Source organism: Macaca nemestrina, chromosome 20 (genome assembly GCF_043159975.1).
Source record: "Macaca nemestrina isolate mMacNem1 chromosome 20, mMacNem.hap1, whole genome shotgun sequence".
In the NCBI taxonomy this organism is placed as follows: Eukaryota; Metazoa; Chordata; class Mammalia; order Primates; family Cercopithecidae; genus Macaca; species Macaca nemestrina.
Genome location: NC_092144.1, coordinates 3,874,931 through 3,890,744, shown reverse-complemented (window position 1 = coordinate 3,890,744; position 15,814 = coordinate 3,874,931). Strand labels below are relative to the sequence as shown.

Here is a 15,814-nt window from a genome sequence, read left to right as displayed (position 1 = left end):
CAGGCCCGAAGAACCAGCACCGCGGCCTGGCCTGGCCAGTGTTTGACCTTTATTAAGAGGTGAGGTGGGGAGGAGGGCCCGCCAGGGTGCCCGCTCCCTCTTGGTGACCCCCCATCCAGAGTTAAGGCTCCAAGCAGCAAATGACAGAGTAGGGTGCCTGGCTCCAGCAGCCTGGGCCTGGCAGCGGCTCCCCCAAGAACACTCCAGCTGGGTGGGTGCCTGGGGGCCTAGGTGAGGCTGGTGTTGGAGCTGCTGGTAGCACTGCCTCGCTTTTGCAGGCAGCGCACAGAACTGGGGACCTGCAGGCCTGTCGTCACCTGGAAGCTGCCACACCATACCTGAGGGAGAGCAGGGGGAGGTGGGAGGGGCTCCGCTTCGAACCCCAGCGCCCGTACCACCCTCTCTTCCCCCTGGGCCGCGGAGGGCAGCTCACCGTGAAAGCAGGCAGCAGGGGCTGTGTGAACCTGGTCTTGAAAGTGTGCAACACTTGTTTGGTGCGGGCGTTGTAAAAGGACAGGAGGCCTGGGGTGGGGGGACAGAGTGACAGTGGGAACGGTCAGAAGTGGGATGGGGGAAGAGGGAGGGGACTCAGGCAGGGGCAGCCAGAGACGGCAGCTGGGGCTTGGGGTCACCTTGGTGGAAGTCACAGTGCACACCCAGGCAGTCGGGCACGGGGGCGTCCAGCACCTTGACCTTGTTGGCATGCTTGGCCGTGAAGCTGACCTGCAGCCAATTGTTGACATGCAGGCACCAGGAGGCGGCCGTCTTGCCCAGTTGTTCGAAGCGGCCCAGGCTGCGGTAGGCCACGCCCACACCGAACGCCTTGCTGTCCGGCTCGTAGCGCACCTCCCAGTAATGCTCCCCGCCGTCGATCAGCGTGTCCCCTGTGGCGCAGGGCAGGAGGGGTGAACAGGGGAACTGGATAGAACTGGGCCACAGATGCCCTTCCACAAAGGGCCAGCCCCCAAGGTGCTCCCTACACCATAGCTGCTCCCTTCAGATACCCCTCAGGTTCCTAGCTGTACCCCCCAGATACTCCTCAAGTTCCCATCTATTCCCCCCAGACACTCCTTTGGCCCCAGCTATTCCCTCCAGATACTCCTTGGGCTCCAGTTTTCCCTCCAGATACTCCTTAGGCTCCAGCTATTCCCCCCAGATACTCCTTGGGCTCCAGCTATTCCCTTCAGATACTCCACTGTCCCTGCTATTCCCTCCAAGTATCCTCAGACCCCAGTTATTCCCCCCAGATACTCCTTGGGATCCCAGGTATTACCCCCAGATATGCCTGAGAGTCCAAGCTATTTCCCCCAAATACTCCTCGAGTTCAGCTATTTCCCCCAGATACTCTTCAGGGTCCCAGCTATTTCCCCCAGATACCCCTTGGTCCCAGCAATTCCCCTCCAGATACTCCTCGGTCCCAGCGATTCCCCTCTAGATGCTCCTCAAGTCCCAGCTATTCCCCTCCAGATTCGCCTCAGTCCCAGCTACTTCCCCCAGATACGCCTCAGTCCCAGCTATTTCCCCCAGATATGCCTCAGTCCCAGCTATTTCCCCCAGATACTCCTCAGTCCCAGCTATTTCTCCCAGATACTCCTCAGTCCCAGCTATTTCCCCCAGATACTCCTCAGTCCCAGCTATTTCCCCCAGATGCTCCTCAGTCCCAGCTATTTCCCCCAGATGCTCCTCAGTCCCAGCTATTTCCCCAGATACTCCTCAGTCCCAGCTATTCCCCCCAGATACTCCTCAGTCCCAGCTATTCCCCCCAGATACTCCTCAGTCCCAGTGATTCCCCTCCAGATGCTCCTCAAGTCCCATCTATTCCCTCCTAATATTCCTTGATTCCTGGGTATTCCCCCCAGATACTCCTAAGCTTTATCAACTTCCTCCAGAAATTTAGTAGGCCCAGACACTCCCCAAGCTTCAGTTACTCCTTTCAGATTCTCTACAAGCCCAAGCTACTCCTTCCAGACTCCTCCAGGCCATAGAAACTTCCTTCAGTTCCTCCCCATGTCCAAATGCCCCTCAGTTCTTCCCAGAAACTAGATCATCCTCAAACCCTTGTTCCTGGAAGACTCATAGTGTTCCCACAGCCCTCAAGTCCTCCTCGAGTCCAGATGCTCCCCCCAGTTCCCAGCTCTGGCAGGGTCCAGATGCTCCCCCTACTTCTTGGCTCTGGCAGAGTCTAGAAGCTCCCTCTAGCTCCTGGCTGTGACAGAGTTCAGATACTCCTCAGGACTCAAGACTCCCTCCTCCTGCTCTCTGAATCCAGATTCTATCCAGACCCCAACTCCGCGTGGAAGGCAGGTTCTCCCAGGTCTCAGCTACTGCTGAGGCCAGAAGTTCCCCCAAGGCATTCCTCAAGCCAGATACTCTCCAGGCCTCAGCTCCTCCTGGAATCCAGGTGTTCCTCAAACCTCCATTACACTCTCCAGGAACCCTCTGAATTGGGATACCCCTTGGCTTCAGCTCTGTACACAGTCCAGATTCTCTCCAGAGCTGAGATCCTCTCCAGGCCCCAGATCCAGGTTCTTGCCATCTCAGCTACTCCTTCACCCAGTGCAGGTATTCCACGAGCTTCAGCTTCTCCTCATACTCTTGCCCCTCCCAGATCACAGTCGATCTTTGTATCATATCTCAGCTCCTCTCCAGATACAAAATGAACCTCTATATACATGTCTTCTCCAGGTCTGCTCCTCCCTGATCTCAGCTACTCCCCAAATCACAAATTATCCAGGCCCTTTCCCAAGGGTTATGTCTCTCTCTTTCTCTCTGTTTCTCTCTCACAAATCTCAGCAACTCCAATGACAACTCCCTGTATCTTCTGCTTCTCCCTAAACCAAACTCTCACCAATCCCTGGTGCTCCCAAGAAAATCTAGATCCCCACAGAACCATAACTTCCCCTCAGGCCCTAGCTTATCCTCATAACCCCAGCTACCCCCTAACTTCCTTCTCCCTAGATATTCCTGACCACACTGACTTCCTCATACTTTAGCCTCTTTCTCCAGCTCTATTCTGAACAGTAGCAGTTCCCCTAAACTCCAGTTCCTCCACTAACTCCAGCTTCTTCTTCACAGGATCCAATCATTCCTATGCTGCTATTGACTTCTCTTCAGGCTGCTCTCTCTGGCTCCTCCACATACCCTCAGACAATCCCCCAAAACTCCTGCCTGGCTTCAGCTTCCCCACAAACCCAGCTGCTCTACAGGCAACCATTCTTTCCAGCTACTCCTCAAATCCCAGCTACTCCTCAAATCCCAGCTAATCCTCAAATTCCAGCTACTCCCCAAGTCCCAGATACTCCACGGAGTTCAGACAATTGCCCCCAAGCTCCTGCCCAGGCACCATCTGATCCACAGTCTCTTTCCTTCACTCCATAAATTCTGGCTTTCCCCAGCAATCCCTTATCCCCAAATATTTCCTTTTCAGCAGTGACAGAACAACCTATTATTCCGGGAGCAGATTTGCTGATGGCTGCCTGTTTCCGCAGCCAAAGGCAAAGCTTCTCCCTCAACCCCCACCATTAGGCCCCTGCCCAAAACTCCCCTCTCCCCTTTTTTCTCCCCTTCCTTACCCAGCACTGTGTAGGACTCAGCGGTGAAGCGGTCCCGTCCCCCACGACCTGAGGGCATCCTCTTGGGAGATGGAGTACCTCTGTGGTGGGCAGGGAGTAGGCAGTTTCAGGAGACTCAGTTTAACACTCATCTCTCCCAGGGTATGGCTCCCCTAGTCCACCCCAGCCACTGTGGATGTTGGGTCAATCTCTGGCAGTATTTGGCTCTTTCTATATATCTAGCATCTCATGTTTATGTCAGAATATGCCTGTGCCCTCTGTCATCTGGGAAACTCCTATTTACCCATCAAAACCCCACTCAAAATCTCCTCTCCCCTCATTCCCTCTCTGGGTTCCCCCAGCCCTGGGTCCCCTCTCCACCCCAGCTGTGACCACACTGGGCTCTGTGTCCATGTCCAGATTGATCTTCTCCACCAGAGACTTAGGGAGGGGAGGGGGCAGGCTACCTGGCCGGGGAATTGATGGGAGACGCCGTCCGCCCCTTGCCATCTTTCTCGCGAGCCTTGATATCCTGCACCTTCCCGCCCATAGCGTCCCACTCCACGGAGAGATCATCCACCCGCAGGTTCTGGTGGGATGTGGACGCATCCAGGCGGAACATGAACGCTGGGGCCGGGCAGACGTGGGAGTCACAGAGATGGGAAACCCGGAGAGACACAGAGAGAGACAGAGAGACAGACAGTGACCAAGACAGACCAAGACAGGGACAGAGAATCAGAGAGCCGAGGAGACAAGGGTCCAAGACGGAGACAGAGAGACCAACAAAGGCTCAGAGAGAGACAGATATAGAGACGGACCAGCAGAAAGACAACAGGAGAGACCATATGGCAAAGGGCAGAGGGGACAGAACATGGAGCCAGAGGCGCGAAGGCCGAGGGTTGTGGCCTAAAGGCCTCCCTCCCGGGTCTGAAGGCATTTTCTTTTTTTTTGTTTGGAGACGGAGTCTCGCTCTGTTACTCAGGCTGGAGTGCAGTGGCACAATCTTGGCTCACTGCAACCTCCGCCTCCTGGGTTCAAGCAGTTCTCCTGCCTCAGCCTCCCAAGTAGCTGGGACTACAGGTGCCCACCACCACACCCAGCTAATGTTTGTATTTTCAGTAGAGACGGGGTTTCACCATATTGGCCAGGCTGGTTTCGAACTCCTGACCTTGTGATCCGCCCACCTCAGCCTCCCAAAGTGCTGGGATCACAGGCGTGAGCCACTGCGCCCGACCTCTGGAGGCATTTTCAAGCCAACTGCACTACCCTGTGCTTCCATGGAGGGCTAATCCCAAGAAAGGGGCTGGGCTACAGCACGAGGGAGTTAGCCTAGATTTCAGAGGGACTTCCTAGCAGGGCATGCGAAGGTGTCACTGTGAAAGGTTCTGGAATCGGTCTTCACTACTCAAATCTCATCCCCAGCTCTACAGAAGACTTATCTATTTTTGGGCAAAGAGAGGGTGTGTGTGGCTGTATATAAAAACCATCGAGATACACTGGGGTAAACCTCAGAAGCAAAGGACAAAAACAGGGTTATAGTAGATACTCAGGCCAAGGAAGCCACTGTGGACGGAGCTTTGAGCTTCCTGGCAGCCAGGGCAACAAAGTTGCCCTGCTTTGAGGATTCTCATGGTCTCTGGGGGCCGTGGGAGGAAAGGGCCATGGAGTCAAAGGTAGGGCAAGGGTAGAAGCCAGTCACCTGGTGTCTCCAGAGTCACCGGCTCAGAGAACTCTCCTGCAACTGCCTTGTTACAGGCCTTCACGCGGAAGTTCATGTATTTCATGTCAAACTTGAGACCTGGGAGGCAAGAGAGGCATTTCAACACCGTGTATTCCCTGAGACTCTGAGTCATGGGTTAAAGCTGTCATGTCCCACTGTGATTCCCAACGCCATTCAAAGAACCACCTTATAAACACCTTACCTGGCCACACGCAGTGGCTCACGCCTGTAATCCCAGCGCTCTGGGAGGCCGAGGCACGCGGATCACCTGAGGTTGGGAGTTCAAGACCAGCCTGACCAACATGATGAAACCCCATCTCTACTAAAAATACAAAATTAGCCGGGCATGGTGGCGCATGCCTGTAGTCCCAGCTACTCAGGAGACTGAGACAGGAGAATTGCTTGAACCCGGGAGGCAGAGGTTGCGGTGAGCCATGATCATGCCATTGAACTCCAGCCTGGGCAACAAGAGCAAAACTCCGTCTCAAGAAAAAATAAAAAATAAAAAATAAACATCCTATCCCTGAGAAACCATCCTTGCCCTCCTCTCCCTGAGGGGCTATGAATTACTTGACTCTACCTCCAACTCACATAGACCAATCAGGATGCTTTCAGATCCTGTCACAAAATACAGAGATTTGTACTGCACCACTGCACTCCAGCCTGGGCGACACATTTATTTGAGATTCTGTCTCAAATAAATAAATAATAAAACATAAAAAATTAGTCTGGGTGCTCACGCCTGTAATGTCAGCACTTTGGAAGGCCAAGGTGGGCAGATCACTTGAGGTCAGGAGTTCAAGACCAGTCTGGGTGCTCACGCCTGTAATGTCAGCACTTTGGAAGGCCAAGGTGGGCAGATCACTTGAGGTCAGGAGTTCAAGACCAGCCTGGCCAACATGATGAAACCCCATCTCTACTAAAAATATGAAAATGGGCGGCTGGGGGGTGGGTGGTGCCTGTAATCACAGCTACTCAGGAGGCTGCAGCAGGAGAATCGCTTGAACCCGGAGGCAGAGGTTGCAGTGAGCCAAGATCACGCCACTGCACTCCAGCCTGGGTGACAGAGTAAAACTCCATCCCCCCACAAAAAAAGTTAGCCAGGTGTGGTGGGTGCACACCTGTAGTCCCGGTTAATCAGAAGGCTGAGGGAGGAGGAGCATGTGAGCCCAAGAGGTTGAAGCTGCAGTGAGCTATGATTGCATCACTGCAGTCCAGCATGTGCTACCTAGCAAGAAGCTGTCTTTAAAAAAAAAAAGGTCGAGCGCGGTGGCTCACGCCTATAATCCCAGCTACTAGGGAGGCTGAGACAGGAGAATTGCTTGAACCCAGGAGGCAGAGGTTGCAGTGAGCTGAGATCACGCCACTGCACTCCAGCCTGGGCAACAGAGCGAGACTCAGGTGTCTCAAAAAAAAAACAAACAAAAAACAAAACAAAACACAAAAAACTGGTGGCCGGGCGCGGTGGCTCACGCCTGTAATCCCAGCACTTTGGGAGGCCGAGGCAGGTGGATCACGAGGTCAGGAGATCGAGACCATCCTGGTTAACACGGTGAAACCCCGTCTCTACTAAAAATACAAAAAATTAGCCGGGCGTGGTGGCGGGCGCCTGCAGTCCCAGCTACTCAGGAGGCTGAGGCAGGAGAATGGCGGGAATCCCGGAGGCAGAGCTTACAGTGAGCCGAGATTGCGCCACTGTACTCCAGCCTGGGTGACAGAGCAAGACTCCATCTCAAAAAAAAAAAAAAAAAAAAAAACTGGTAAGATGTGAGTCCACTGCACCCGTGTCCATTTCCCGGGTTTTATGCTAACTACATGGGTCCTCTCTGTACTTTTTGTATTAGTTGTTTTGGCAACTCCCTGTGAATCTATATTTATTTCAAAATACAAAGTTACCAGAAAACAAAACCAAAAGGCGGGGACGCTTGGAGGAGGGATTTGAGGAATCCTATTTACAACAAATAAAAGGGGTGTGTTTATTTTGATTCTCAAGAGAAGGATAAGCCAATAGCTGTTCGCAAGCTCTCCTGCGGCTGGTGACTTTTTCCCCTGCAATTAGCGAGCTCATGATTAACCTTGTATGCTAATTACAGATAACCAGCCGGCTGATTACAGCCCAAAAGCAGCTAGAGAATGTGGACAGTTAACCCTTCAGCCAGCTTCTCCCCGCCCCTGAGGGTTTCCCCGATCAGGATGGCTTTTTTTTTTTTTTTTTTTTTGAGACGGAGTCTCCCTCTGTTGCCCAAGCTGGAGTGTAGTGGCGCGATCTCTGCTCACTGCAGCCTCCCCTCCCAGGTTCAAGTGATTCTCACTCCTCAGCCTCCTGAGTCGCTGGGATTACAGGCATCCGCCACCACACCCGGCTAATGTTTTTGCATTTTTAGTAGAGACAGGGTTTTACCACGCTGGCCAGGCTGGTCTTGAGCTCCTGACTTCAAGGGATCCACCCGCCTCAGCCTCCCAAAGTGCTGGGATTACAGCGTGAGCCACCGCACCCGGCCAGGATGGCTTTTTAATCTCATGAGGCTTTCCCCCTTCAGACCCTACCTCCAACAGCTGAGTGGATTCCTTGGGTTTCCCTCCCTCCCTTCCTTCCTTTTCTCTCTCTCTCTCTCTCTGTTTTGTAGAGACAGGGTCTCTCGCCCTGTTGTTCAGGCTGGAGTGCGGTGGTGCAGTCATGGCTCACTGTAGTCTACAACTGTTGCGCTCAAACAATCCTCCCACTTTAGCCTCCCTTGGTAGCTGGGACCACCATGCTCAGATAACTTTAAAAAAAAAAATTTTTTTTATAGATGGGCTCTTGCTTTGTTACCCAAGCTAGTCTCCAGCTCCCGGCCTCAAGCAATCCTCTTGCCTCAGCCTCCCAAAGTGCTGTATTACAGGATTGAGCCACCATGCCTGGTCAGCTTTCAGTTTCTTTTTTTTTTTTTTTTTTTTTTTTGAGGCGGAGTCTTGCTCTGTCGCCCAGGCTGGAGTGCTGTGGCCGGATCTCAGCTCACTGCAAGCTCCGCCTCCCGGGTTCCCGCCATTCTCCTGCCTCAGCCTCCCGAGTAGCTGGGACTACAGGCGCCCGCCACCTCGCCCGGCTAGTTTTTTGTATTTTTTAGTAGAGACGGGGTTTCACCGTGTTAGCCAGGATGGTCTCGATCTCCTGACCTCGTGATCCGCCCATCTCGGCCTCCCAAAGTGCTGGGATTACAGGCTTGAGCCACCGCGCCCGGCCTGCTTTCAGTTTCTTTAACTGCCAAGGAGGACCCCAAATACTTGGAGGGTGAATCCAGAATGCTAGCTCCAGGAGGGAAAAGATTACTGTCTGTGTTGTGCCCTGCTCCGAGGACAGTACCCAGCTATTTGGGAGGCTGAGGCAGGACTGCTTGAGGCCAGGAGTTGGAGACCAGCCTAGGGAAATGGCAAGATCCCATGTCTAGAAAAATATATTCATTATTATTATTATTATTATTTCTGAGATGAGTTTCGCTCTTGTTGCCCAGGCTGGAGGGCATCTCGTGCGAGGGCATAGCGTGATCTTGGCTCAGTGCCACCTCCGCCTTCCTGGTTCAAGCGATTCTCCCGTCTCAGCCTCCCGAGTAGCTGGGATTCCAGGTGCCTGATACCATGCCCAGTTAATTTTTTTTGTATTTTTAGTAGAGACGGGGTTTCACCATATTGGCCAGGCTGGTTTGAACTCCTGACCTCAGGTGATCCGCCCACTTCAGCCTCCCAAAGTGCTGGGATTACAGGCTTGAGCCACCGCGCCCGGCCACTGTCTCATACTTCTGATCCGCCTCCTCAGGCTGCTTCCAGACTCTGTGAGTCTTGGGGATCGTGCCCAAGGCCCCCAGTGACTGATGGCGAGACGGCAGCCTGGAAGGGGTTGCTGTTCACAGCTGGGCGGAGCTGGCGCACGCTGCCCTTACCTGTCAGAGTGTACTCTGTCTGCCGGATTCCCTCGATGACCATCCAGGGCTGGTCCTCCTTGAGACGGGGCGGGCCCTCGAAGTTGGTCCGCCGGTACTCCAGCACGTAGTGGTCAATCTTGCTGTCCTCATCCGGCATGCGCCACACCAGGGTCACACAGTTATCTGCCACCAGGGACTCGGCCAGGTCAATCACCGGCGCGCTGGGCACTGCCCCGGACGGAAGGGAGAGGGGGTCAGGGTTCTGTGCCTGGTGCAGGGGGCAGGGGGCTTGCTGCAGTGCCGCCCAACTACATGAGGGACACTTTTGGGGGCATGGCCCCCAATTTTGGGGGGGTTCCACGCTTGCGGGGGTGGAGACTTTTTGTTTTTTGGAGACAGAGTCTTTCTCTTGTCACCCAGGCTGGAGTCCAGTGGCACGATCTTGGCTCACTGCAACCTCTGACTCCCTGGTTCAAGCGATTCTCCTGCCTCAGCCTCCCGAGTAGCTGGGATTACAGGCATGCGCCACCACACTCAGCTAATTTTTTGTATTTTTAGTAGAGTCGGGGTTTCACCATGTTGGCCAGGCTGGTCTTGAACTCCTGACCTCAGGTGATCTACCCGCCTCGACCTCCCAAAGTGTTGGGATTACAGGCGTGAGCCACCGTGCCCAGCCATGGAGACTCTAAGGTTCCATCAGCGGGTGGGGGGAGGGCTGAGCTTTCTCGGGATTCCATCATTTAGGGGCAGAATTATTCCAAATTATCTGCCAATGAGGGATGTGACTTTCTTTTTTTTTTTTTTTTTTTTTTTTTGAGACGGAGTCTGGCTCTGTCACCCAGGCTGGAGTGCAGTGGCGCGATCTCGGCTCACTGCAAGCTCCGCCTCCCGGGTTTAAGCCATTCTCCTGCCTCAGCCTCCCGAGTAGCTGGGACTACAGGCGCCCGCCACCTCGCCCGGCTAGTTTTTTGTATTTTTTAGTAGAGACGGGGTTTCACCGTGTTAGCCAGGATGGTCTCGATCTCCTGACCTCGTGATCCGCCCGTCTCAGCCTCCCAAAGTGCTGGGATTACAGGCTTCAGCCACCGCGCCCGGCGTGACTTTCTTTGAGGCTGCATCATAGACAGGTTGGGTTCTCAGCCCATTTCTCCTAGGGCGCATGGCCTTCTCAGGGCTCCACCCCTGCGGACAGGGTTTTCCCAGGAGCTACCATGTGGTGGGTGTGCCCTTCTCATGGCTGTATCCAGGGAGGAGGTCTCGGGAGGACTCCACTCCCCCAAGCACATGGTATCCTCAGGGCTCCACCCTCGGGGGACAAAGTTTTCCCAGGACTGCACCCCTTGGTGGGTGTGGCTTCCTGATGCCTCCACCCATGGGCGGGACTTCATGAGACCCCCCCCCAACAGGGTGTGGTGTTCTTATGGCTCCTCCCCTGGGGACAGAGTTTTCCCAGGACCTCACCCCCTGGTGGGTGGGGCTTTCTGATAGCTCCACCCATGGGCGGGGCTTGATGAATACTCCCCCCCCATCCGGGACGTGGTATTCCCAGGGCTCCATTCCTGAGGACAGAGTTTTCCCAGGATGCCACTACCCAGTGGGTGGGGTCTTCCCATGACTCCACCCAGGGGTGGGGCTTCATGAGGACTCCACCCCCCACAGGGCGTGGAATTATTAGGGCTCCACCTCCCCCAGGTAGAATTCAGACACCTGGCCGTCCACCTTACTCCAGGTCCTGTTTCAGGGCCTCACAGCCTCCCAGGTCATTCCCCGGAAGTCCTGGCCCTCCAGTGCGTGCCCCTCTCACCAGGCAGAAACTTGAGTGCCTGTAGCATCTGCCGCTCTTGTGCGAAGTCCACCATGAGGTGACTCATGTTGTCACTGACCTTCGCTTTCAGTGATAGCCGGAAGGCAGGGGCCATGGTCACTCTGCGGGAAGGAGGTGGCAGACGTTGCGCGGGGGCCCAGACCTGGTCATCTGTGGTGCAAGCGGGCCCCTCCCCAGGGCTCCCGTCTGGGGCTCTGGGCTGAGACACCCTCACCAGGCGGCCCCTGTCTTCACACCAGGGGCAGGGAAGTGGGGTGGGGGCCAGACCCCAGCGTCTTACCCATCTTTGATTTGCTTGGCAGCCTAGAGAGAGGAACAGAACAACATTCAAAGATTTCTTTTTTTTTTTTTTGAGACGGAGTCTTGCTGTCGCCCAGGCTGGAGTGCAATGGGGTGATCTCAGCTCACTGCAACCTCCACCTTCCGGGTTCACACCATCCTCCTGCCTCAGCTTCCCGAGTAGCTGGGACCTCAGGTGCCCACCACCATGCTCGGCTAACTTTTTGCATATTTAGTAGAGACGGGGTTTCACCGTGTTAACCAAGATGGTCTCGATCTCTTGACCTCGTGATCCGCCTGCCTCAGCCTCCCAAAGTGCTGGGATTATAGGCGTGAGCCACCGCACCCAGCCAATAACTTTATTTTTTGTAGAGATGGGGTTTCACTATGTTGCCCATGTTGGTCTGAAACTTCTGGCCTCAAGCAATCCTCCTGCCTTGGCCTCCCAAACTGCAGGTATTACAGGCATGAGCCACTGCACCCAGCCTGAACGCTTTCTTTCTTTTCTTTTCTTTTTTTTGTTTTGAGATGAAGTCTCGCTCTGTTGCCCAGTCTGGAATACAGTGGCACAGTCTCAGCTCACGGCAACCTCTGCCTCCCAGGTTCAAGCGATTCTCCCACCTCAGCCTCCCAAGTAGCTGGGATTACAGGCGCCCACCACCACATCTAGCTAATTTTTGTATTTTTAGTAGAGACGGGGCTTCGCCATGTTGGCCAGGCTGGTCTTTAACTCGTGACCTCAGCTGATCCACCCGCCTTGGTCTCCCAAAGTGCTGGGATTACAGGTGTATCCACTGCGCCCGGCCTGGACACTTTCTTGGTATCAGTATGTGCTTTGGCTAAGTATCGCATGGGTGGGCTACACTTACACTAAAAATGTGCTTGTTCACCTGAAATGCGAACGTGACCGGGCGCATCGTTCTTTGCCTGGCAGCATCACAGGCACCCACCTGAGGAAAATCCTCGCGGTCCATGGCCTGGAGAGTCTGGTTGGCTGTCTCCAGAAGCTCCTCGGAGCTCTCCAGGGCCCGCGTGCAGGCAGCCAGCTGGTTCTGTGGACACCAGGCACCAAAGGAGGGGACAACTCACCCCACTGCCTCAGGCCCCCCGAGGGCTCCCCACCCCATTCAGAATCCAGGGTACCACGCCCTTCTCGAACTCCAGGTGAGAGACGGAGATTGGAGCCTCAAGCGCCCCACCAAATGGGGCTGGGCTCCGGGAGCAGAACAGAATCCATGGGGAATTCCTTCCTTAAAAACTCACATAAGGCTGGGTGCGGTGGCTCATGCCTGTAATCCCAGCACTCTGGGTGGCTGAGGCGGGAGGATCACCTGAGGTCAGGAGTTCAAGACAAGCCTGGCCAACACGGTGAAATCCCATCTCTACTAAATGTAGAAAAAATTAACTGGGTGTGGTGGTGTGCACCTGTAATCCCAGCTACTCGGGAAGCTGAGGCAGGAGAATCGCTTGAACCTGGGAGGCAGAGGTTGCAGTGAGCTAAGATTGTGCCACTGATCCAGCCTGGGTGACAGAGCGACACTCCATCTCAAAAAAAAAAAAAAAAAAAAAAACAGAACAAAAAAAACTCACATGAGCCAGGTGCAGTGGCTCATATCCGTAATCCCAGCAATTTGGGAGGACAAGGCAGAAAGATCGCTTGAGCCCAGGAGTTCAAGACGAGTCTAGGCAACATGGTGAAAACCAGTCTCCACCAAAAAATACAAAAATTAGCTGGTAGTAGTGGCACCTTCCCGTGGTCCCAGCTACTTGGGAGGCTGAGGTGGGAGGATCGCTTGAGCCTGGGAGGCGGAGGCTGCAGTGAGGCATGATTGCGCCACTGTACTCCAGCCTGGATGACAGGACAAGACTCTGTCTCAAAACACAAACAAACCAAAAACTCACATGCCCAGGCCACACCCAGGCTCCAGGGCGCTAGACTGCCTGGGGACAGGAATCTGGGATGTCAGGAAGTTGCCCAGGAGGTCTGGATGCAGCCTGTGTGACCCCAGCTTGGAGTCTGAGTGAGAGCCCACGGGAGCCATGGGTGGTGTATAAGTGGAGGTGATACCTTCAGATCTGGGGGGCCAGTGGGAAGGGCTGAGAAACCGGAGGCACTGAGTGAAGACAGAAGGGGAAGATCTGAGCCAGATGCGGGGACACCATGATGGAGAAGGGATTCAGAGAAAGCACAGGCAGGCTGGGCACAGGGGCTCACGCCTGTCATCCCAGCAGTTTGGGAGGCTGAGGCGGGAGGATCACCTGAGGTCAGGAGTTCGAGACCAGCTTGGCCAACACGGTGAAACCCCATCTCTATTAAAATTACGAAAATTATCCCAGTATGGTGGCGGGTGCCTGTAATCCCAGCTACTTGGGAGGCTGAGGCAGGAGTATCACTTGAACCCAGGAGGTGGAGGTTGCAGTGAGCCGAGATCTTGCCACTGCACTCCAGCCTGGGTGACAGAGCGAGACCTCCATCTCAAAAAAAAAACAACAAAAAAAGAGAGAGTACAGGTGGATGGAGCATTGATGCGGCCATGGACAGGGAGGGGTCAGGGGAGAGATCAGAAACTCAAGAAGCACCCAGTTTTGGGAAGAAGATGAGAGCCAGCTACGTTCTGTTGAGTAGGGGGGTGGGCGGGGAGAGGAAGATGCCCCCGGCCCTCACCTGCAACTCGTAGGTGCGGCTGGCACGGTCCTGTTTTATCTTCATAAGCATCCCTTCTTTCAGCTCCTCCAGGACGGAGAAGAGGGACTGGAACTCTGCTTCGAGGTCCTCCTGCACCTTCGTCGAGTTCGCCTGGGTCGGAACAGCCAGGATTGGCCAAAGCCCGTGTTCAGAGGGGGAAACTGAGACCTCCCACAGGCATTAACAGCAAGAGGCCAGTTCCTATGGCTGCACCCTCCAGGCTCCTCCCCTCCCCCCACCTGCCCAGGCCTCCCCCACCACCTTCACCTCCACATTCAGCAGCATCTGTTTCAGGGAATAGATAAAGCTCTGAATTTCTTCATTCTTCATAGCCAGTGTTGTGATGATCTTCCTCAGGGCCTCCTGCACCACCAGAAGTGTGGACAGACACAGGTGCACACACACGTACACACAGGTGTGCAAACAGGTACACACACGTGTACACACGTATACGCACACGTGTACACGTGCACACATATGCACACACATACACAAATGCACACACGCGTACACACACACGGCAGGCAGGTGAGTCCCTCAGCCTGGCCGGGCTCCCTGACCCATGCTCCCCTCCAGGGATCCAGAGAGGACATGTGGGGGCTGCCACGTTCTCGAACTTGGGCACCAGCCAGGAGGTGAAGCTCCGGACTGATACAACTCACCTATAGCAGCTGGGCGCCCTAAGCTACCCCATATTACAGGAGAGGAAACTGACGCTCACAGAGAACCTCTCAGGAAGGGACAGACCCCGGCCCGAACCAGGTGTGCTGGAGCACAAAGGCTACAACCCGATACCTACATCCTGAAGGTGGGGCACGAGGGGCTAGCCTGGGGACAGAAAACCCCAGAGGAAAAGGTTGCCTGCTGGAAAATGGGCTAACCTGGGGAAAGGGTTCTCGGTGGAAGAAAAATCCCAGGGAGGTGGGATAGCCTGGGATAGGGGCTAGCCTCAGAACAGGGGTGGGGCCTACCTGGGGGACAAGGACAAGCAAGGAGAAAGAAATTACCTGGGCAAAGGTGGAACCTGCGGGCCAGGGATGCAGGGGCGCCAGGTAAGTGGGGAGGGGCAGGGAGGTCTTGGGGAAGGGCAGGGTATTCTGGGAGGGAGGATCCTGCTCAGGAGCCTCTTGCTCTGACCCAGGCTTCCGACAGGCTCTTTTCCCCGGGGCAGGGTCGGTGGGGTCCGCACTGCGGAGCTGGCGGGGCGTCCTCCGAGGGTGGGGCGGGGGGCCGGGATGCCTGGTCCGCAGCCAGGAAGGAGGGCGTGGGGGATGGGGGTCAGGGATGGGACTGGGATACTGGGCAGGGTGGGGGGCTTAGAAGGCACGTGCCTGGCCCCAAGCCAAGATGTCGGGGGGACTGCGTCCCAAACTGGGGTGGGGGGCTAGATCCGGGCGGGGTCGCGACGGGGTGGGGCCTCGGCCGCAGAGCAGCTGGGGCGGAGGCGGGGAGGGAGTGGGGGCGCTGCGGCAACACCTGGTCCCCTCCCCCGCCCCCGACGCCCCAGAGGGCCCACCCCGCCCCACCCCGTCCTACCCTCTGTTCTTCCATGGCTGCAGCCCAGGTCACCCCGGCCCGGCCCGCGGGCCCCGCGCACGCTGAGTCCCCAAGCTGCCTGTGCCGCGGCCGGTAGCCAATGGCCCGCCGAGCCCTCGCTGCCGCCGCGCCCCCGGTTAGCGCTCCATCACCGCGCGCACTGCGCAGGCGCGCCCGCCGCGGCCGTCTGGGAAATGTAGTTCCGCGCTGGCGTCGCCGAGAGCCCTCACGTCCAGCGCCTGGGGCTCACCGGGCTGTGTCGGTGGTGATATGTGAGCTGGAGAGAGCCTTGGCTCAGAAGACAGGGGGCTCGACCCC

At 55.7% G+C, this 15,814-nt stretch overlaps 1 protein-coding gene across 2 annotated transcripts; it reads right to left on the bottom strand.

The window, feature by feature from the left end:
* Positions 1 to 29: 29 nt before the first annotated feature.
* On the bottom strand, positions 30 to 15,661 carry LOC105487161 (fibronectin type III and SPRY domain containing 1). 2 transcript variants are annotated; one of them, XM_071087565.1, is made up of 13 exons: positions 15,497 to 15,661; positions 14,228 to 14,323; positions 13,940 to 14,071; positions 12,225 to 12,326; positions 11,276 to 11,298; positions 10,975 to 11,096; positions 9,189 to 9,398; positions 5,251 to 5,349; positions 4,019 to 4,178; positions 3,573 to 3,652; positions 633 to 884; positions 434 to 522; positions 30 to 338 (listed from the first exon to the last, which is right to left on the bottom strand). In XM_071087565.1, the coding sequence occupies exons 1-13, from the start codon at positions 15,509 to 15,511 to the stop codon at positions 228 to 230; spliced, it is 1,491 nt and encodes a 496-aa protein (XP_070943666.1). In that variant the 5' UTR covers positions 15,512 to 15,661; the 3' UTR covers positions 30 to 227. The 2 variants fall into 2 exon arrangements, with proteins under 2 accessions (XP_070943666.1, XP_070943667.1); XM_071087566.1 differs by having other exon boundaries at positions 724 to 884.
* Between the last annotated feature and the right edge of the window lie 153 nt (positions 15,662 to 15,814).